The sequence below is a fragment of the Artibeus jamaicensis genome, unplaced genomic scaffold (assembly GCF_021234435.1).
Source record: "Artibeus jamaicensis isolate MK-2021 breed Jamaican fruit bat unplaced genomic scaffold, CSHL_Jam_final scaffold_461, whole genome shotgun sequence".
Taxonomy (NCBI): Eukaryota; Metazoa; Chordata; class Mammalia; order Chiroptera; family Phyllostomidae; genus Artibeus; species Artibeus jamaicensis.
The window spans coordinates 8,993,951-9,016,287 of record NW_026522045.1 but is presented as its reverse complement, the minus strand read 5'-3'; the positions used below and the strand labels follow the sequence as shown (position 1 = coordinate 9,016,287).

Genomic DNA, 22,337 nt, shown 5'->3' with positions numbered 1-22,337 from the left:
TGCCAGTCTTCCCCCACCCCACCATGTGTGTGTAGGAAGGATATGTATAGTGGTGTGAAAAAGGGCTGTTTGCAGTGTCCGACGAACTGCTGTGGCCCGGACTTTGTACCCGTGTTCAATGGCGGAGGCTTAAAGCCATTTATGGGACCTAGGGTATGAGAAAGACAGGGTTCAGGGTTTCTCTCCCAGGGGGATTCACCCATATAAACTGCTCCAGGTAATTAAGATCCCAGAAGAATTGGCAACTGCTTGCTGAACAAATTAGACTCTGCCTTTATAGGCATGTTCTGTGCTAGAGATCAGAGGGCCCTCCCTGATGTTTGGTTCATTAGTCATTGTTCCCTGTCAGAGCAGGCACTCAGAAAATTGGATGTCTGGCAACAGCCTGTATTCAGAAATTCAATAGCATCAGCAATGAGGGCAAGAACCCAGTGTCTGAGACAGTGCACTGTGCACAGTAGGTGCTTGGAAAAATGCTTGTTAGCTAACTAGTGAGCTAAGTAAAGAAAGCTGTAGTCCCCCATGCTATTCAGAATGAAACAGTGTCAATAACATATCTGATTGCTTTTCACCAAGCCACATTGGAATTTCTTAATGTGTAGGCTAGTGGGACTTGGAGAAAAACTCACTGGACCAAAGACTTCCTGTGCAGATGGCATTGCAGAGATCAGTGTCTAACACTTAGATCTTAGATTTAATGGACTCACTGCTCCCTCTAAGCTTGCCCATGACTTTCTTCTAGTCAAATACAAGTCCTTCCCCCAATTTTAGTCTTCTCTGGCCAGCACAGAGTCAGCCCACTGGCAGGGGACAAGATGAGGTTCCAAGACATGTGTGGTGATGGGGGAAGGGAGCAGACTCCGAGGACATCCAGTTGTGGCAGACTTTAAAATCAACTTGTCCTGCTTCACCATCTTGCCACAGGCCAGGCATGCCTGGTAAATTTGGACACTTTAGTATTATTATTAAATATCAGGGAAAATGTTTTGTTTCTGTTTTGTTGTTTTGTTTCTTATACTAAATGGTCTTAGTTCAAAATACCCAGGATTCCTTGCAAAGGTCAGCTAGCATAGCAGGACTAAGAGAGTCTTAGCAGCTTTTGGCAGTTACTAAAGGTTACCACTAGCATCTTGTCTATAGGCCAGGGGTGTGAACTCTGTGAGGAATTTCAAATGTCCTTCATGGACTTTTCCACTATGCTAAGAACCACTAGAAAAAGTACTTTGCTTATTCACCTAGCTTACAGTCACTCCTTTAAATCCTGTCCACCAAGACAGAAAGCACTAGCATTTATTGAGCACAGACTCCTGTCTTTGTTGGGAAGAAGGATGTATATGAATGTGTGTGTATGTATAGCTGTGTACATATGTAAGGACTTGAATGTATGAAAGGAGTTTGGGTTATAATATGGATATACATAAAAATGTTGAAATCACGTGCCAAAAGGGTATAGCTAAATGTTTGGTAAATATATTTGTGTGTTGGGGGTGGGAGGAAGAGATACCTGTGTTTTTGAAGGGATAGCTGGAAGGACAGCATCTGGGAGGGTTGGTGCTCTTGTGTGTGAGAAACATATGGTTGTGACTCCATTTGAGTCTATTCCTATACATGGAGCTTGAGAGTTAGGGTGAGGAAGGTATATATGAAAGAGGTACTGTATATGTGTATATCTGGTAAGGGTTGGTTTGATGTATATGTATGGGTTATTCTCAAATCTTCTGTTTGACTGGCTCCATTCTTTTTCCTCCACTTCCAGACTTCTTTAAATCTTCTGCCTTTGTTTCTTCCTCCTTAAGGAGATATTTTCTAACATTTGTCTGCCCTTTCTCTGTTCATGATCTCTATCATCCCTCATCCCTCTACCCCCTCTCCCAGGCCACCTGCAATCTCTGCCAGCACAGTGAGAGTGACTCCACCATTAAGAAGAGCAACACTCAGTGCTTGGAAAACAATCTCTGAGCCAATGAAATGTCTGCCTAAAGATTATTCTTGGAGCAATGGGAATCATGTGGGTCACCCTTGGACAGATTAACATCATTAAGAAATATAACCTAGAAATGGAGATCACAAGGAAGGTTAGCAACAGGGGATTGGGAGGAGGAGAAGGGGGAAGAAGGTACAGAGAATAAGTAGCATAGATGGTAGGTAGAAAATAGACAGGGGGAGGGCAAGAATAGTATAGGAAATACAGAATCTAAAGAACTTGTGACACATGGACATAAACTAAAGAGGGAGGAATGGTGGGGGAGGGATGTGCAGGGTGGAGGGGAATGAAAGGGGGAAATGGGACAACTGTATTGTCATAATCAATAAAATATGTTAAAAAGAAAAAAGAAATATAGATATTGAATCCTAGAATTGTGGTGAATCAATTAAAGCCTGTTTTTACTTCTGTTGAGAAGAGAAATCATTTATTATCTTTAGTCTGACCTTTTGCCTTCAATAGAACTCTTATTCTGTGAAAATAAGGGCTGAGGTAGGCAATTCATACATGCTTGTGAAATCTAAGCAGATTATCTCACCAGTGGCTATAACCGTAATAAACTAAAGTAACCTCTTCTAAACAAACAGATGTTTGGGGTTGACAATTGAAATGCAAATATGACCTTAACTAATGACTTAGTTAATAGTAAGTAGTTCACTCTGTAGACATATTAGCTAAATTATCAGTCTTAGTCATAACATAGGTCTCCAGGCTACCTTTGTATTCTCTGTGTTAGTAAATGAAAGATTTCTAACTACTCAGTCTGTGAGACCTATTGTAAAACAGTAGAAGAGGACAACCTAAAGACAGTTCTGATTGAAATGAGTGTTTATGAAAAGTATGCCTAAATACTTGGGGCTGTAATCCAAATATGTGTGTCCAGCATCAAAACCAGTCCCCTTATATGTTCTACTAGGTAAACCCATAAACAAGGTATATTTGAATACACATTTATGAACAAACATGAGCTCTACTTTCAAATAATGCCCTATCAATAACTCACTCTGGATCCAATGTTGTCATGCAGCTAGATCCAGGGAGACTGGCACTTCTGGAAATGAACCTAGAAAGTAGCTTAACACCTTGTTGCCAAAGAGATGGGTGAAACAGAGGAGAGGATGCAGGGAACTGGAATGTCCAGCTCCTGGGTGTAATGGACACTTGATGGGAGGCACCCCATCCTTGTCCCAGCTGCTAATTTGTTATTTCATTAATATGTGACAGGGAGGGAGTGGTTAAGTCAACTGACATGCTGGCGTTGGGTGACCCTCCGTTTAATAATACTTCTTTCTTTGCTGCAACAGACACATTCAGCTGCAGATTTCAGTCATCACTGGATACACTTGCAGATGAATTCAGAAATTATCTGGCCTCCCTAATGGTTGTTACTGAGTTGAACAAGCACTATTGAGACCATCTCCTTGGTGACACCTCTGTCCTGAGTACCACAGGAGAAGGGAGGAAGGGAGGGAAAAAACACCAAAGGCCTGCTTTCCACCTTTCAAGAGCTTTGGGTCAAGTTGGGAAGATTGAATACATGCAGAGAAATTACTCAAGAACAATTATAAAGATACATGTACACGGATTCAAAGTAACATGTACCAAAACATCCTATAAAATGATGGGCTTTATAAAATGATAGGTGGAATGAAGTGACAATTGTGACTGTCTAGAATTTAGGTGTAGAGCATGCATAGAAGATCAAGAAGGACCTTATTCTGTCACTGTATACCATAACCCTCAGCAAGAACAAGGGGAATAGAAGGGTTTAGAGCAGGTTCCAAAACATGTCTTTAAGTATTGAAAGTAGTGGGCATGATTGTCTTTCATGCTGAGCTCTTTATTTTAATAGACCTTCTTCCAGGTATCCAGAGCACCCTCTCTCAAAAAACTGTACTATTTCCACACTGGCCATAGTGAAGGATTGGTGGCTTCTAGTAGTGTAGGGTTGGCTATATCAGAGATGGCAAGATCAACTCAGCTTTATCTCCAGATCATGGCTTGATCACAGACCCAGTTGATTTAATTTTGGCCTGAGCATGCCAGGGTTAGCCATCTGTCCACAATCTGGCCCTAGAGCCTGCTCAAGGTTAAGAAGGCTATTCATGGCTCATCACCTTTTTGAAGCCAGTAGGCAATCTCACATACTCATTTCCTTTTCCTGTTTGCAACTGGAGCATTATATCTGGGCTGGAAAGGGACAAAATGGATTCTAAATCAGAAGGAATGCAAAGGCTACCCACCGGGGTTAGTTCTCCAGACTGCCTCCCCAACCAGTGGAGAAACTATGGCTAAGCTTATACCCTCTTTCAGAGCTTGAGCCCTCAGTATGTAGAATACTGTAAATACTGTAGAAAAAGTAAATATAGGGAAGAACAAGGGTCTCCAGTGCAACTCAGGCTTGCCACTGAGCCCCACGTGTGATGCCTACCTGGCACAGTAGTGTCAACAGGCATATCTTTCTTTAGGTGTAACTAGTCTAAAGTGCTCACAGCCCACAGCACCCTTAATCCACTGTCAGCTCAACAGACCGCACTGCCTATTTCACCTTGCAGCTTCTGGGTCCCAAAATTTCTGCTTGGACCTCAGGTTTGTGTATCTTCTTTCCACCATGGTCAGGACCCAGAAATCTTTGGGATAGCACCCTGACTTTTAAGGCCAGCTTTTCTGCTAACCAGCAGAAGTCTCTGCCTTACTCTGGACCTCAGTTTCTCCAAATGTAATATGAAATGGTTGGACTAAATGTCTTCTGGCTTTGCCATCCTGGAGTCTAGTGTCCTCCCTTTTTCCCTAAGTAAACAATTTTGGGAGGGAGAAGCAAGGGACATTTGAGGACTTTCAGTTTGGAAGCTGGTCCAAAGTTCCCAGGCTGTGTTTGTTTTTGTGTTATGTTTGCTTCTTCCCAACTGCTCTCTCCCATCACTAAAGGCCAGCAGCCACTCTAGTTTGAGCTGTGAGCATTGTAAGGTGGAGGGTCAGTGGTTCATGGCCATCCTGAGCTGTTCCAGACAGGACAGCTGCCTCTCCCTCGGGTTTCAGAGGAAGTTCTCTCACTTCTGCTGGAGCCACTGTCTCCTGCCTGACTGGGCAGGGTCCTTCCCCTTGGTGGCAGCCTGGTGAACTGACCCTGAGAGGGCCCCTCTGAGACAACAGACACTGGGCACCTTGGGCTGGTTGGGGTGGAAGTGCGCACTGTGCTTGGGGCTCCTGAGTGGGGACTTCTGGGAATGATGTGAAGAGCCTATGCAAGCTCCTGGGTCAGATCAAGTTCCCCTCTGGAATCTGGGAAGCTGGGAGTAACAGAGGCCCTCTAGGGGTTGGTCAAACTGTGCACCTGGGGCCATTTGCCATTAGGCTGTAAATGAGCCTGGAGGAAATGAGGGTGAAGGGGCTCTGTGACACATCATGCTCTGGTTCCTTGAAGGCACCTTGGAGAACTTCAAGCCAGGCTTCTTGTTTCACCAGGGAGAGAGGAAGCAGTCTTCCGTGAAGCCACAGGACCAGGAGTTGGAGGAAGGCTTGTTGTTCTGTGTGATCATGTGATCCTGGTACTACCTCTATTACCTAGTCCTTTCCTGGGAAATATTAGTGAGCTGGAAGGAGCCTAAATGGGGAGAAGAATGATGTGCCACACAGAAGGCAGTATCGGCCACAAGCACAGCTTCTCAGACAAACACAAACACACATTCTCTGTCTCTCTCCCTCTCATTCACACACACACACGCATACTCACAAACACATGTGCTGAGGCCTCACTGCACACCCATCCTGGACCCTCAAGTGTGGCCCTGTGCCACTGAATTTCTGTGATGAAACCCCAGTGGCCCAGCCCATCGCCTGTTGGTACAACTTCACTTGGCCCAAGTGTAGGGGAGGGACAAGTTTCCTTGGGAGGGGGGTGCATTTTCTAAAGCCTAAAAAAATTAAAGAAAGAAAGAAAATAAAGGAAGGCTAAAGTCCTCCCACAGGCAGGTTTGTGCTTCGTGCTTTGGGTGTGCTTTTTGCAGGCCAGAAACTACAGAACTGGGAGTACTGCCAAGTGCTTTATCAAAGGAAACAGCCCGCCCAACAGCTGGAGATGGGTTTCTGCCAGCTGTGTGTGCCTCTCAGTCTCCTTCTTCTCTCTCCCCTCCCTTCTCCCATCACTATCCATCCATCTCCTGTAGTCTTGCACTTTGCATTGGGAGAGCCCACAGACGGACTTCCTTGGACCACAGAGAATATGCTCGACACTGGGGAACTAAGCAAATCACAGCTCCAGCTGGAGTGGGAGAGGCTGTCTTTGTGAGGGGGTGTGCAGTCCAGACATAGGTCTCCTGGCATTGGGCAAGGGACTGCTGGGTGGTGGACACTTCTGATGCATATGGAGCTTTGGGGAGATAGTCAAGTAGTCCCTTTGTTGCCTTCTTTTTTTGCCCACAGTGGGAGGTAGTGCCTGGCTGGGTTCTGTGGGTTGGTGACAACAGAGGTTTTTCCAGCAACCTCAGCAACTTTGCCATCCAGATTCATTAATTAGTTAATTACTTAGAATCAATGCTTTAAGCCTTGGGCTTCCCAGGGAGGAAGGAGAGGATGTGCAGGTGGGGAAGAGCTCTGAAGAAGGGGGTTCTCCCTTTCCTGGTGGTTGTGGGGCCCATGGCAGATGCTAAGGAGAGAGAGAATCGATGTAACCTCCTGTGGCTTCACCCCTTCTCCCAAGCCCTTACTCATTTCAGGCTCTCAGCTTGCCAGCCAAAGTGGCAAACACAGCCCTGAAAGGGAGCTTCAAGCTGTGTTTGTAGAAGCAACCCAATGAAGAATGGTGCCAATGGGACTGCCTAGTTCTGTAAGTAGAACAGAAGGCAGCAACCATATCCTTGGGGAGGCCCAGGGGCTTTGTTTTGTTCCCTTCCTGTAACACAGCCTGCACTTCTCACTTCAGTGGACACCTGGGAATGGCTCAAGGTAAATCTAACATTTCCTTTGCCAACCTAGCCACATCTCAAGGGCAGGATTCCTACTGGGTTCATCTCTATACTGCCAATGCCTGCCATGTGCTGGGAGCTTAAGTAATATCTAGTGACCTGACCTCTGGGGAAGTCACTTTAAAGCTTGGGTCTTATCAAGTGGGAGGCAGCAACTTGGTCTGTGTATTCCCTAAGGATGCCATGTTGGGCTTATTCGTTCTTTACCAGTGAGCAGGCACCATGCTGAGGGGTGTGGTTGTAGGGCTACCAACAGGAGTGAGGCCACAAAGTGAGGTAATCTTAGTTTCTGGCACCTGGTGGGCATTCTGCTACCCATAATCCCTCTTGCAAAACCTCTCCCACCATCATGGTTCTTCCAAGGCCAAGCTCTTGTATCTTCCATCTTACCCCCTCTTTCTTCCTTCCCTGAGGCTTTTTGTACAGATAGACATGTTCATATACTTAGTCACAGGAGCCCTGTAGGATAATGAGCACATTGGGAAAAGTTAATTGAGATAATATATAAACTATATATGAAGTGCTTTGAACTATATATACTTGATGTAAAGTATGCACTCAATTAATGTAAACTGGTGTTCAGTATTGCTGCAGTGTATATGCATGTGTATGTACTTGTGTGTGTGTTGAAGATGGCTATCACGCACAGCAGGGTTGATAGGACTGACTGCATGCTAAACCACAGACAAACCAGAGGTGCTGACCAGGACACTCAGAAGACATTTCAATCATTTTATTTGCCCAGCCTTGGCAGCTACAATCTTGGGTAGGACAAGGCGTGGAAGTCAAGAGCCTGAGGCAGAGTTCAACCCTTTATTTATGATTCACTTGCTAGTAAGTAACACTTCTTCTCAAGCCATAAGACTGATAATACCTGCCCCTGGGCACAGATGAGGCCAAATGTCTTCTGAGAAGCTCTACCTTCCCCACAACTTCTCTGAACTTTGGCCTCCTGGCTTCCTTCATTTGGGATCCTTTTGTCTACCCTGTCTACCCCACCCTAACACACATGTCCATGCCACATTTTCCCCAGCATGTTGTCAACCCTAATTATATCTGAAGGGACCAGGCGAGGACTTTAAAAAAAAGGACCATTTTTATCATGGTCCGTTGATGACCATCTTCCTCTGTGTGTGTCTGTGTATGTCTACAGCCTGCAGCTTTGGAGTACCAGTCCCTCTGCATGCTTAAGGCTTGTGACATCAAGATCTCTCACTCTTCGTCCAAATACCAACTGCTTGACCATCGCTCACCAGCAGCCATCTCTGACAGCTGGGCAGTTAGAAGGGTGGTGACATGGGCATGTAGATAATTTATGATCTGGGACTTCACAAATGGAGGTTTGTGGGGCTTGCCCCCTCCAGTTCCCTGATGGGGGCATTTCCAGTGGTTGGAACCAGCAGCATGTTAGCTGCAGGGAGCAAATGGTGTCAGGGAAGAGATTCCAGGTCTTTGGCTATGGTTGATTCCTAATTCCCTCTCCTTTCCCAGTTTGGGAGTAGTTGTTGCTGTCTGAAGGGCCAGGCAGTGCCAAGACCACAATAAACAGCTTGTCCAGTACACACAAGCTCTTTGGTTCCTGAAATGTCAGCTACCCAATTGGCTCACAGCTGGACCCTGCTTCGTGCCGTTTGCATCCGGCCACAACAGTGCATCTCAGCACTTGTAGAACCATATGTCAGCAACAAGCTTAGTAGTAGAGGACCCACAGTGACCTGCCTTAGCTGTCAGATGCCAAGCTTAGGGGTTATAGTTAGGGCCTCCAGCAAAAAAAAATGCCTTAGGGGCCCATCTCTGCAGGTCTCAGACCAGCAAAGTGGCCTGGCCTCCACCTCCCCCACTCGGGAAAGACATCCAGATTTCCTAGGCCCCTAATGGCTGAACTACCAAATGGTGTTGGACAGAAACACCCTTTTGCCCAGTGAAAGCTAATGGGGTGCAGGGCATGTGCCTCCACAAGGTATAGACATAGCTCAAGGGCAAGAAGGGAAAGGGAAAATTGGTGGGGTTTGGTGGCAAGAGTGCCAGGCCAGGATCCAGGAAACTCTCCACTCCCAGCCCCCACCACCAACTCCCTTGGCGTCCTTGAGCAAGATCACCCAGAAGGCAGGATTGGGGGAACAGGCACAATGCCAAGACCTTGTCTAGGAAAAGAAGAGCTACAAAATCTAGTTCATGCCCTTGGGAGGTGAGGTGGAGTGTTTAACCATAAACACTTTCTACTGAAAAGATACCTAGTTGCCTTTAAATGCCTGGGATATATCTTGACCGGCAACGATACCCAGGGAACATATTAGAAAAAAGAGAACCACTTCTTCCAAATGTTCTGTCCTTTGCCTTGCTTGGTAAGCTAACAGGCAGGGATCCCTGCTTTGAGGACTGAGGGTGGAGGTCACAGTTGCCCCTTAACTGGGAAAAGCCCTGTGTTTGTCCTCACTTCTGCCTCTTATGATCTCCCAGGACAACTTCTCTGGAGTGTGATGTTTGTCCCTGTTCCTAACAGCTTGTATGGAAGAGGCATTTCCAAGCTCACCACTATAGACACACATACCTCATGATCTCTTGGTGTCCAAAGACCCACACCAAGGCCCACGTTTGCCCTCAGGGCCTGGCTTCATATCTCATCCCTGAGCATCTTTTCCTTGGTAAAAAGAATTCAGCTGTTTATTTCCCTACAGGCTCAATGAAAACTTATAAGGTACAACAGTCTTCAATAACACAAAACACAGTTGATAGAAGCTACCAGTGTCTGACACAGAGTAGGTGCTCAATAGATATTTGTTTAAATAAATCCAGGCTAGCATAAATTCACCATACTTCCACATAAAAGATCTCATTTAATGGCAGAAATGTTAGCTTCTGCTGTATGAGCAGTTCAGGGACAGAAGGAAGAATCTTGTATGTGACCCTGCAAAAAACAACATGGGACATTCACCCTCTATGTGCATAGAGGGAAGGTAGGACACACCCACTGAAGGGTAGGAGAAGGATGTCTGGGAAAAAGGCCAACATACACTTTAGTCTGAGGGCCTCAGACACTTCCCAGTATAGGAAGGCCCCATGGTGGTGTCTAATTTGTTTTTTTAGCTGTTCTCTTTCTTAGTGAAAGCCCTGTGGCAAAGCTAGGGCAGGACTGAGCTTCTAGAATTTCTACTGGAACTTGGGGGGTTTCTCATTATTTCCAACCAGGTTCCAGATGAGAGTGAGTGCCTTGAATGTTATTAGCATTGCCTGAAGGACCCAGGAGGGCTTTGACTGGGGTCTTCCTAAGTCAATCACACCTCAACAAGCCTCCTCTCTCCCTTTAGTTCAAGGGCTCTGGGGAGCCATGGTCCAACCTTTGTAGCTTTGCTTGCCAGATTCCTGTGTTGTCTGTGCCTTCACAGCAGAGTGAGTGAGAAAGAGTGGCCCAGGGGGTGGGGTAGGGAACAAACAGAAGAAAGGTCTTTGGGTCTTTCGATGTTGTAAGCACTATTGATTTTACCAGATTTTTCCATTGGGAGGACATTGAGCTGACCTTGTTTTACGTCTGGCTCAGGCTTTGACACCACTGTCTAGGCCATGAACTGAGAATCCAAGAAGCTATGGATTTATCTCCATATATACTTGATAGTCACCACTCTCAGCAAGACCAGGCAGGGGCCTCCTGGAGTGGAACATGAGAGGATGCGGGTGGTTACAGGTCTCTGTTCCTTCCACCTTTCCCTAGGGATACTGTATGACCCTGGGCCCAAGCACTCTCAGTTCCTGCTGGACCTGGATGGCAGGGGAGGGGGCAGCTTTCCAAATTAGAAGGACTCTAGACATCAAGCTCAGACAGGAGGAAGGTGGTTGAAAGAGCACTCAACTATGAGTTGGTGACTTGGGTTTGTATTACAGCTGGACCACTAATTAGCTGTCTGACTTCATCTGTTTAGTGATATGTAGAAATAAATGATCCCTAAGGTCCCTTCCAGTAGATTTGTAAAAAATACAGAAGTTAGAAGGGAGGAGAAGAATATAAAGAATAGAAGAAGGGGCAAAAATATAACATTCCAGTACAGTATAGAAGTAGAAAATGAGAGAAAAAGGTGTGCTGCATCATGGTGGAGTGGAAGTGGCCCAGACTGCAGACTCAGAGCCCTAGATCCTGTTCCCAATTTTACCATTAATGAGCTGTCTGACCTTAGGCAGGTTACTTCCCCTCTTTGTACCTCATTCAAGTGGGAGGAATGAGTTAGCTCCCTAACTCCCGCCCCCCAGACTACTTTCTTGTTGGGAAACATAGGTACACACAGAATCAGTGCTCAGTGATGTGACACCATCATTAGGTGCATTTGGAGAAGGGGCAGGTTATGATGGTGGCTGATAGGTTAATACCTTACCTAAAAGGCAAGGGAGGAGAGTAAAGAAGCAGCAGCCCAAGAATCAGACAGGCCTGTATGGAATTTAGCTCTGGCCCTGCCTGTATACCTATGGGCACGTCATTTGCTCTATACAAATTAATTTCCTTACCCACCAAAAAATTGAACTAATGGACCTTCAAGGTTGCTACCATCTCTCTGATTATGTGGGAAAACAAAACACAGCAAAAAAGAGGCCAGAAGATGCCAATAGACCAAAGGGAAGAATTTTGCATTCAAGGAGGAAGCCAGCTGGTATGGGTCAGACATATTTGCCAGGAGAAAAGAAGTGTGGTGTTCCCAGAGCAATAGTGGACTGGATGGGAGTAAAGTAGAGGAAGGAGAAGGGGAAGGAAAAGGCAAGGCAAGGTCATCTCAGAGGAGTGATTGGAAGGAACACTGAAGCATGTTCAATGAGAGAGGGCTTGGTTAGAGGTCCTGCCAATAGGATCCACCTTCTGGCACCATGGTGGATCTCAGATCAGATGCTGAGTGTGGTGCTGAGTGCTACAGCAGCCTCACCAAAAGCTAAGTCCAGAGTGGAAGGTGGAGAGCTGGGGCACTTTTAAATTGGCAGGCCTTCTTACACAGAGGAGACAGTGATCAGGAGCCCATCCTTAAGTATTTGATACTCTTGGATTTTAGACATCACTGATCCCTGCCCAAACCCAGAGATTGATTTTGGGCAGGTGTAGAAACTAAGACCCTGAGAGGGGAGTCAACCTGCCTGGAGTCACATAACAATCTTATGGCAGGACCAGGAGCAAAAGTTGGTCTCTCTCCTGATTCAGAGCCTAGTTCTTTTGTGACTAGGTGACTCCTGCCTTTTCTGTTGCATGCTCATAAACAAATCCCTGGTTGGAATTGTTGGCCTCTTAAGGGAAAAAAAATGGAGTGAAGAGAAACCAATTCCAGGTAGCTGAGGCTCTCAGGGCCTTGGGAAGCTGAACTTTGCTAGAAGGTTCAGCCTCTCAAGACTGTGGACCATTTGGCCCAGGGCCTGTGCTTTGGGGCAGGGGGAGTGAGGGCTGGGTAGGTGTGAAGAGTGTGGGTTCTGAAATCAACTCATTCTCAAATCTCAACTCCATCTGTGTGACATTGGGTTAGTCACCAACTCCCTGAGCTCCTATTTTTTCATTTGTCATTTGTAAAACAAACCAAAATAATTACATAGGGTTGTGAGGAATAATTAAAATAATGTGTGAAAAAGTCCTTGGCCCAGTGCCTGGAGCATAACTTTCAATAAATAGCAGCTATCATCATTATTTCTACCTTTACTGGTTTAACAATTGTGAGACGTTGTGATCTTTCTTACCAACCTCCCACACCCACCACAGACCTACACTCTGCACTATCAACTTCTCTCTTCCTTTACTCACTTCAGAATTCTACCACTACTTAAGCTGCTAAGCCTTGGGTCTCTGAAACCACCTTTGTCACCTCCATTATGGGACCAACTTTCTCAGGTGGCTTCTCCACAGAGTCCCACTTCCTCTCAACCTGCCTGCTGACATGGGACCCCAGAGAGGGACAGAGGGAGGGAGAAAGGTGGTGGAAGCCATGCACTGTTGCCCTGTGTGTGACCAGTTCTCTGGCAAGGCCTAGCAAGGTCACCTTTTGCCTCTAATCTATTCCTTTGGGGAGAGGAGGGTTGAACTGAAGCCTCGAGGGAGCACTGAAATGTATCAGGGCTTTGCCCCCACAAATTGGGAGAAAGCTTCTCTAGAGTATTTGCCAGACCAAAACTCATTACAACCAAGAGGACTGTGATCACCTAGTATAGGAGTACAGCTGTTAGAACTGTGCTGACCCATGATGGGCATTATTCTCTACCCCCTAGGAAAAGCTCAGGGGCCCCTAATTCTGCTGAAGGAAACTGACATTTCCTCAGTGAAAATATTCTTGGTTGTAGACCTTTAGACAGAGCTGATTACTTATGCTGGGAAATTCAGAGGGTGCCCCAAACTTCTCCCAGCCTCTTATTCCAGGGGGAAATGTGGGGATACCAGAGAAACTCTGTGGCACTTGGCCAGGGAGGCCTGAAATCACGTTGTAGTACGCATGTCCTGGAGATGAAAGAGCCTAGCCTTTTCTCTGGGTTGTGAGGAAAAGAAAAAGATGGGTGGGAAAAGCAAATGGTTGGGGCCTGGCCAATGTAGACATAGAGCAGGCAATTGCTTATCTGGCACGATTTCATGGACCCCAAAGCAGACTCCACCCCTAAATTTCCCCCAAGCACATGTAATCAAACAGTGGTGTGTTTCTTGAGCACATGCTGGGTGTTCTACATTGTATTCAGCCTCTGTAGCAAAGTGTCAAGTTCAGTCACTACCCCCCTTCCACTCTCCAGAGTCCTTCCTCTTAACAGCTTCCATGGGGACTGGCTAAGGTCAGGGCCAGGAAATTGGGGTCATTTGGCATGCCAGTGGCCCCAGAGAAAGCGCGTGGCCAAAGATCCTTGGATGGTGAATGAAGGCCTTAGGGTGATAGGATGGATGACAAAGACAGGGCAGGAGATGTTCTGAAAGCAGGGTGGAGGTACACCGGAGACCAAATCTGACTAAGGACAAGAACTGGAGGAGAGAGAGAGGATGGGAGAAAGGAAAGGGGCAGGCCAAAGGCACAGTGATATTGTTTCGTAAAGAGGACTCTACCATGTAACCTGAATGAGTCCTTCAAGCATAGCAGGGGAGAGACATAATAATCCCTGATATTTTTCCAGGACGTACCCATTTAAAAAATGTGCTCATGCTTGGGCACGCTCATTCTCTCTCTCTCTCTTTCTCTCCCTTCTCTTATATACACACACACCTACATATGGTCTCTTCATTTTCATAACAGCCCTGTCAAGGTGGATAGGGCATGGGGTAAATACTCCTATTTGACAGATGAAGAAGCTGAGACTCAGAAAGATTAAGTGACTTGCCTAGGGTCACACAGAGGATTTTAATGGCAGAGATGGGACCAGAACTTATGTCTCTCTACTCTCAGGACAATGAGGACAGAACTGTCCTAATGAGCATCCAAAGAATGGAGGTAATAATCTTCATAGTGTTATCTCAGGAATTCTGGGAAAAATCCCTTTCCCATATATACATCTCTCTCCTCTCAGGTCACTAATACTTGAAATTCCACTCTTACGGATTCATTCTTTTGAATTGAAACTATGACCCATGTTAAAATGTGGAGGAAAGAATCGGGACACAGGAGAATATCTCAGCACCTTAGAGTGTCCCTAGGAGAGGGCCCTGGCTGGAGTGGAGGTGGAGAGGGGAGATCAGGGGGTGTGTTGGAGGGAAGGGGAAGCAGCACTGACAAACCTTCCTTTTTTGTGTAAGAAGGGAAGTTGTGTCAGGGTGTATGTAAATGCTGGCAGCACTGAGAAGGGGGTGGGCAAGTATGTCCAGAGGCGGACCTAATGGGTAAGTGCACTGGGAGTCCCTGGAGGAAGACTGGGGGAGGATGTCCATGTAGTGTGGGGGAGGGGCAGGGGAGGGCAGCTGTGGCTGGTAGATTGAGGAAGCAGGTTGGCCTAAGAAACTGGAATTGTACAAGGATGGGCGGGGGTGTGGAAGCTATTCAGAGGTCGGGCCTGGAGCCAGGGCCCAGTCCCAAGGGGGTGAGCTGAGGCTTGAAAACTCTGGGCCCCATTCCAGCCCCTGACCTTGAGCCACCATGCAACTCAGCACTTTTGCTACCTCAGCCCAGACACCCATCAGGTCTTATTTTGCAGAAAACCGTATGAAAATTATTCTCTGGAATCTTCCTGACTATTCTGCCCTCCTACAGCCCTTACCACCTCCACACAGTATCCTCAAGCCTCCTGGTCCTCAATGAAAATTCTTGCCTGCTGTATTTGGTCCCAGAGGCTATCCCTCTAGGATGGTCCTGAGGGCAAGGGCCTGAGGGCCTCACTGAGTGCCCTTGGCCTGGGCCTCTCCACTCGGAGGCACAGCTGTAAATAGCTGCATCTGAGAAGATGAAGTCTGGGACTGTTAGGACTAGCAGTAAACTTAGAAGTCACTTTTGCCATTCATTCATTCAATTATTACATCTGTTGAACACTATGTATCAGATACTATTGTAGGCCCTTGGTGTATGACTTCACAGAGCTCCTAGTATAAATAGGGGTATCGGTCATCATATAAGCACTTAAATAAATATAAATTTGCAGTCCTTATCATGTCATTTTACATTTAGGAGAAACTGAGGCCCATAATGGATACAATACTTTTCCAAGGTTGTTCTGGTAGCCACGGGCAAAACCAGACTAGAACCCAGGCCTCCTGATTACTATTCCACTATGTTTTCCACCATGTTCTGGAAAGAATGCAGCATGAGTATAAGAGCATAGTATTTATCCTCTATGTAAAGCCAGACTTAGGTGCAGTCAGAGTAGCACCTGGCCTATTTGGCAAGATTGGAAGATCACTGATAAATAATCTCCCCTCTTCCACTATTGCCCCCACCTCAGCTTGTTCTTTCCCACCCCCATACCTAAAATTATACCACTGACTGAACTCTTTGGGTTAAAGCACCTGTGATTTAACTGAGCAAAACCTATTAAGCCATTACCCCCCCCCATTTAGACAAACACATTTCTCTGATTTGTCCTTAAGGATTGGCCCTAAGGCCAGGTATGGTTGATTTTCAGGAGGGAGACTGGGAGTCCCCTTAAAGGAGGCATGGCTGGGAAGGGTAGGGTGCCTTCAAATGGCAGGGAGAGGCCCATGGAACTCCAAGCATCAGGAGGACACAGGTTGCCTGAGGGGACAGGCAGGAGGAAGGTGCCTGAAGAGGAAGCAGGAAGGTTCTGAAGACAGAGTCCTATTTCACAGTTTAGCCTTGTGGCCAACCCTGCACCTATACAGTGATCAGTGACATCTTGTTTCAAAATACATGTTTACATTTGGTCTTTCCTTACACTGGATTATACTGAGTCTTTTGTCTCTTCCACAGCCTGGTGACTAAGTAGTATGTAATTAGATTTCTAAGGGCCCTTCCCTAAGTATGGTCAAGCAGTTGCCCTTAAACAGTTTGCCAGCCCCTGAATTGAAATGCAGCTCTGTCCCATCCTGGAAAGCTAGAGAGAGTGATCCTTTCCAGGAAATTGCAGTGGGAATCCTTTAGTCAATGGGAAGAACTGGCCTCCACTAGAGAGCTTTCCCACCCAGACCCTGTTAAGGGTCTGTTTCCAATTCCCCTGAAGGCATGAGGAAGGGAGTTCAGTGAGAAGGAACATTTGTGTCTAGAATGTAGCTCTACCTGGAAATCTCCTCAAAACTAAGTGAAATGCCCAGCTAAAAAAACCTGGAGCTTTAGAATCAAACACCAGACGTTCACATCTGGCATCTGCCACTTACTAGCTGGGTGACCCCAGACAATTCACTTAACCTCTCTGAGCCTCAGTTTCTTCATCTTAAAAATGGGCCGAATGATAATATGATACAAACTCCTGCCATCAGCTGTCCAACTGTTGATGAGATTCAAAATACTAATGTAACCCTGGCTGGTGTAGCTCAGTGGATTGAGTGTGGGCCTGTGAAGCAAAGGATCGTGCTTCGATTCCCAGTCAAGGCACATGCTTAGGTTGCAGGCCAGTTCCCAGTGGGGGACACATGACAGGCAACCACACATTGATATTTCTATCCCTCTCTCCTTCCCTTCCCCTCTCTCTGAAAATAAATAAATAAAATATTTTAAAAATATACTAATGTATATAATCCTCTTATCACAGTGCCTGCTCAGTAATTGGTACATGGGAGCTATTGATATTATTATTGCAACCAGATGTAGCTTTGAGATCTCCCAGCCATAAGTCAAGACCAAACAGCAGTCCATCCCAGCTCTCTTGTTGAATCGAGGTTTTCAATATGTCAGGTTTACTTAAAGCAACGCCCATCTGCAGGGCATTTCCTGTACTGGTGATTCATGGGAGGGGTGCATGCCACCCACCTATTTAAAGCTGTTATACATTTTCTTCTCCCTGACATGGATGTGTTTACAGAGGGGAAGGCAGTCCCAGTCAAAAGAAGATGAAAATACACTGCTGGCTGGGAGCCCCAGGCTAACTGGTTTCAAGTCCTCTCCCAGCTGTCACCAACTGACAACATGGCCACCGGGACAGTGGGGGCTGTACAGCCCTACTTTCCAGTCTTCGAGACAGTTGGTTATCACCTACCCGGTCAAGCTAAAATGGGGCTCTAAGGCACCAAAGTTTTACAAGGGCAAGAAGGAGAGGTGCAAAGGGGCCAGGGCTGTCCCAGCCAGCTCTGGTGTGACTATTGTGTCTACCATCCGGGCTGCCTGGTGCACAGGTAGAGAAAGCAACTGCTAACAGAGAGTGGCAGAAAATGACCAAAGAAACCACCCCTTTTGTTGGCATTTTCCCCACTCAGACACACTTTTAACCAAGAACCTCCTATGAGTTAAGAAGAGGCTCTTGGTTAAAAAGAAATTACCCTGGGAAAGGAGAACCCAACAACCCCTTATCAGTCACAGGGTCTTTCTGGGGGTCAAGTTCTCACCTGTGCCAACTTATAAATGAGTAAGTAGAACTTGAGGAGGAGTCATCCATTTGATAAACAAGTGAATGAGACCCCCTGGACACTCAGGCAGTTTGGTTTCTTGACAGAAATCCAGAAATATTTGGGCACATTTGTCCCCCTGAAAGTGCAAGGCTACCAGTTAGCTAAGATCCATTGTGAAGCTCTGTCTCAGGCAGCACCTAACCAGTCTCCGTTTATTCAGCCTGGGTCACTTCTCCCAGAAGCCCCCACTATTTGGACCATACCAAACAGATCATCATGTTTCTTCCTTGAGAAAAAAAACTAAACAGTTCCCATTTTGAGAATGACTTCATTTTAAAAAGGATCCTCAAGACTTCAAGCCCAAGGGTGACATTAATGGTGAGGATGCCCTTTATCTTGGTGGGCATCAGGATATTTTTAGTCAGGAAAGTTTTTTTTTGTCCCCACCTCCCCCATCATTCCAGTTATATGGCTGTCAGTTGCTCAGAATCAGCCCTGCTGGCCTGAAATCCCTCTTTGATGTGCTGCCAACTGAGACTTGGCTGCCCTGCTCCTGGGTTTCATCAGCCTCCACTGCTCCCCATGGGTGCCCTGTTTTCAACTGCCTCCAGCTAAAGATGGAAACTGACCAAAGTCTTAGTGTTAGTGGAGAACCAGGAGCACACACGCATGCGCGCGCACGCACACACACACACACACACACACGTGAACCCTTTTATTGAAGAAGCTGGGCCATGGTTCCAGGTCATTAGTGGCCTCTTATTTAATTAATTTATGTTTGTGTTAGATTCCCCAAGTATGTTTGATTTTCACCAGTCTTTCATGTTTTTTTAATCCTCACCTGAGAACATTTTTTATTACTTTTAGAGAAAGAGCAAGAGAGAGATAGAGAGACAGAGACAGGGGGCATTGATGCAAGAGAGAAACATGGGTCACTTGCCTTCTGTATGCACTCTGACCAGGAATCAAACCTGCAGCCCTTCAGTTACAGGATGATGCTCCAACCACTTGGGCAATACTGGCCATGGAAAGTCTTTCATGTTTTTAACTGTAGAGTTTCTCTCAGACAATAATAATCATTCCCAAATTAAAGTGTTAACACAAGGTGAATCCATAAATTTGCCTATAGTTCTCCCTTACAGGGACTATTACAAAAGTTCTAACACATCCAAACCCGTTAGTTATTTATTAAGCACATATTTACCACATTGAGACTGTATGCCAGGAACTGGACCAAACCCTGAGAGTACAGTGGTGAATAAGACAAGCCCCTGCAGAGTTTGTCTAGGAAGCCCATCAATGCTCACTAAGAACTTGTGTGCTGCCCACTTTTGGTAATGGTCTTATCTGGCTGTGCCTTCAGTACTATTCAAAAGATTAGAGGTCCCACTGATTACTAACTGCTTGTGCCATTGGAGAGGCTCTCAAGACCAAAACCTTATGCATATTACAGGTCTTAAGTTCAGGGAAGAATTGCTAAGACCTTAAAAAGACTAAATTTAAATGGTCATTTCTTTTTAACATCAATCCCTCAAACCACCCCCTTCCCATAAGCAGTATTGATAAGTTGCGAAACCATGGAAATGACAATTGGAACTGGACAGAAAATTAGTAATGCTAGACTTTGAAACAGCATTGACAGGGTTGTTCATTTGGTGAGCCATTTTGCCAGCAGTGTTTGTGGACCAAGGCCCTTATTCATCATGGAGCACAGAACGTTCACACGTCCATTCTTACTCTCCAAATAACTCAGCTATGCTGCTTATAGGATGTCCGATAAATCTGGATACATAGGCAAATACATATATACACAGAGACACACGTGCGTGCACGTGCACACATATATACATATATATACACACACACATATATGTAGATAGATATCATTGTCAAAGATGTTATGTCTGCAGAAAAATACAATAACATCTCTATTTCCAGACTTTTTGGTGTCCGTAAACATATACACCTTGTATGATGTTGGAGATGGAAGCATTAGTCCCACTTCATGAATGAGGAGCTGACATCATAGAGGGTTTACAGACCTTCTAAAGAGCTCCTGCAGCTGGCCAAGGTGGAAAAAGAACATATTTTCTTCCCACTTGACCAAGTTCATTTAGTATGGGTGGGAGAGCTGCGTTTCTCAGGGAGTACTTAACTCTGTAATACGCACTAAGAGAGCCATCTCAATTCTTATCATTACAGGCATCCCTCAGAGATATTGTGACTTCAGTTCCAGACCACTGCAATAAAACAAGTATTACTTTACAATAAAGCAAGTCAAACTTTTTGGTTTCTCAGTGTATATAATAAAAGTTGTGTTTATACTGCATTGTAGTCAGTGTGCAAGAGCATTATGCCTAAAAACAATATATATACCTTACTTAAAAATATTTCATTGCTAAAAAATACTAATGATCATCTTAGCCTATTGGTAAAGGGTGCTATAGACTTGCTCAATGCACAGTTGCCACTGTCTTTCAATTTGTAAAAAAAATGCAGTGTCTGTGAAATGCAGTAAAACAAGGCAGTCCTGTACTTTCTATCTGAGGACTCAGGACCAGTTCCATTTACCAAGCCCATTATTGCAGCAGTGCATTGTTGGAGACAGTTTGCCTAGTGATAAAATGGATGCCTCTGAATTATCTCCAAATTCTGCTCAGACTCCTTGGTCCAAGATATCCAAGCAGTATCTGTGAAACTCCCTTCTTCTTAACTGTTGAGCTAGTAACTGCCTGTACTTGGCCATTCCTCAGTTTCCATATTTACTTTAGCTCTTCTGCAATTCCATCAACAAATTCCACAGTATTAGTTTTAGCAAATAACAGGATGTCAGAACTGTTGACCAGGATTTATTACTTTGCTATTACAGCTCTATCCCAGGACATAGGGGCCATTGTTCCTCATATTTTTAAGGTGTATGAGCTTTGGAAGGAAGCCTTTGTTGGACAGGCCCAACATGCTCTACTCACTCTATAGACCTTTAAGGCTGTTGTGCACAACAGCTCTACCTATGAAGACCTGAACCCTTCTGTCTTTGTTCTATGGCACAAAGATGTTTATAAGTAGATTTTTTCAAAAAATTAATGCAGATACTTTGAATTTTCTATTTTTGTGCTTTACCCTTACAGTCTTGCTGTGGCTTTTAAAAGAAGTCTGTACTTGGTAGGGTGGCTTCAGAAATTAACATTGATTTTGTTAAGAAGGGGGGCTATATTAAACTGGCACTAAGAATTTCCAGGCTTTTGACCCAAAATATCTTCCTCTTCCAAACCTCACCCCTAACACTGCCTGTTTCAAGGAGCAAGAGAAGAGGTTGGAAAGGCCACTCTGTTGCTGACAGGCAACCAGGAAGTCCAGGCCTTGGGGAAACCATAGCCTTTGTTTATTTAAGACCCAAACCTAGCAGGCAATATAAATTAAACATAAAAATAAAATAAAATAACAAAACACAGGCCGGACGTGTACCACAGAGAACAGTGAATTCTCCTGCTTTCCCCCTGGGAGAGGGGAGTCTGCAAGTGGTGGGGCTTCCTGGCCAGAGAAACATCACAAGCCATGGGATGGGATGAATATTGTAGGGGGGAAGACAGCAAGGATTGGATGAGGGTGGGGATGGGCATGTTGGCAAGTCTCTGTAGTCAGCTCCAGTAGGCTCCTAAGGGAGAATGAATCACACCCTACCAGGCAACCTCTGAATGGACCGATGTTTGATGGGCAGTGACTGCCAAGGGCTAGAATCAAGCTAGCATTTGTAGAAGATAGGAAGGGCTGGTTAACTGACCAAACTGTGCTATTAGAGAAAAATCAACCCCAACCTGGTAGTCTCCCCATGCCTGAGTTCTTCTTCCTACCTACCCTGTGATGCCCACCCCCATGACCCAACTTCTTAGGCCAAGAGTTCCCACCAACAGTGGGAACAGATGTTGTGAAACATCTTAGAAGCAATCTGTTCCTCATAATAGAGAGGGGGAAATGCCTAAGATTGATTTATAAGTCAAAGCAGGTTCAGATATTCTAAAAGCAGATCTTATTCATGTTCTGATCAAGTTTTCAGAAGTGATAAGAAAAGAGATAGCTGAACACATAAGACATTAGGCCCAGAATATGCTAAACCCTATCATGAGTTGGCACCCCAGGTGGGTCTTGGTGACTCTGGCACTACTGGGGTTCTCCAGGTGGACACTGTCTTGGCTTTCACCTATAGACCAGTGTTTCCCTAAAGGAATTCCATGGACTGAGGCCAAAAGAGCTGTATCCATATCACCTGAAAATGCCTTTCCCTAGCCACAGACCTATTCCACTAGTATTTCTAGATCTGGAGCCCAGGATATCTGTATTTTTCACACACTCCTGTAGTTAACCTTGATGTTAAGAATCTCATTTCTTGCTCTGCCATAGTCCACCATCAAGGTTTACCTGTGAGTTCAATAGTCTTCTAATGCTAATTAGGAACTGACTGCTCTTGAAAGTAATATGA

At 45.5% G+C, this 22,337-nt stretch overlaps 1 protein-coding gene across 6 annotated transcripts in view; it reads left to right on the top strand.

Annotated features, from left to right (window-relative positions):
* Positions 1-22,337, top strand: part of TSC22D3 (TSC22 domain family member 3) — a 60,338-nt gene that overhangs the window by 26,253 nt on the left and 11,748 nt on the right. Inside the window, exon 3 of one of the 6 annotated variants that reach the window (XM_053657462.1) lies at positions 1,876-2,220. The exons of the other annotated variants lie outside the window; for them this stretch is intronic. Within the exon in view, the coding sequence (XP_053513437.1) occupies positions 1,876-2,032 (157 nt within the window). The 3' untranslated portion in view covers positions 2,033-2,220. Of the gene's footprint in view, positions 1-1,875; positions 2,221-22,337 lie in introns of those variants that run through there. 6 annotated transcript variants of the gene reach the window in all.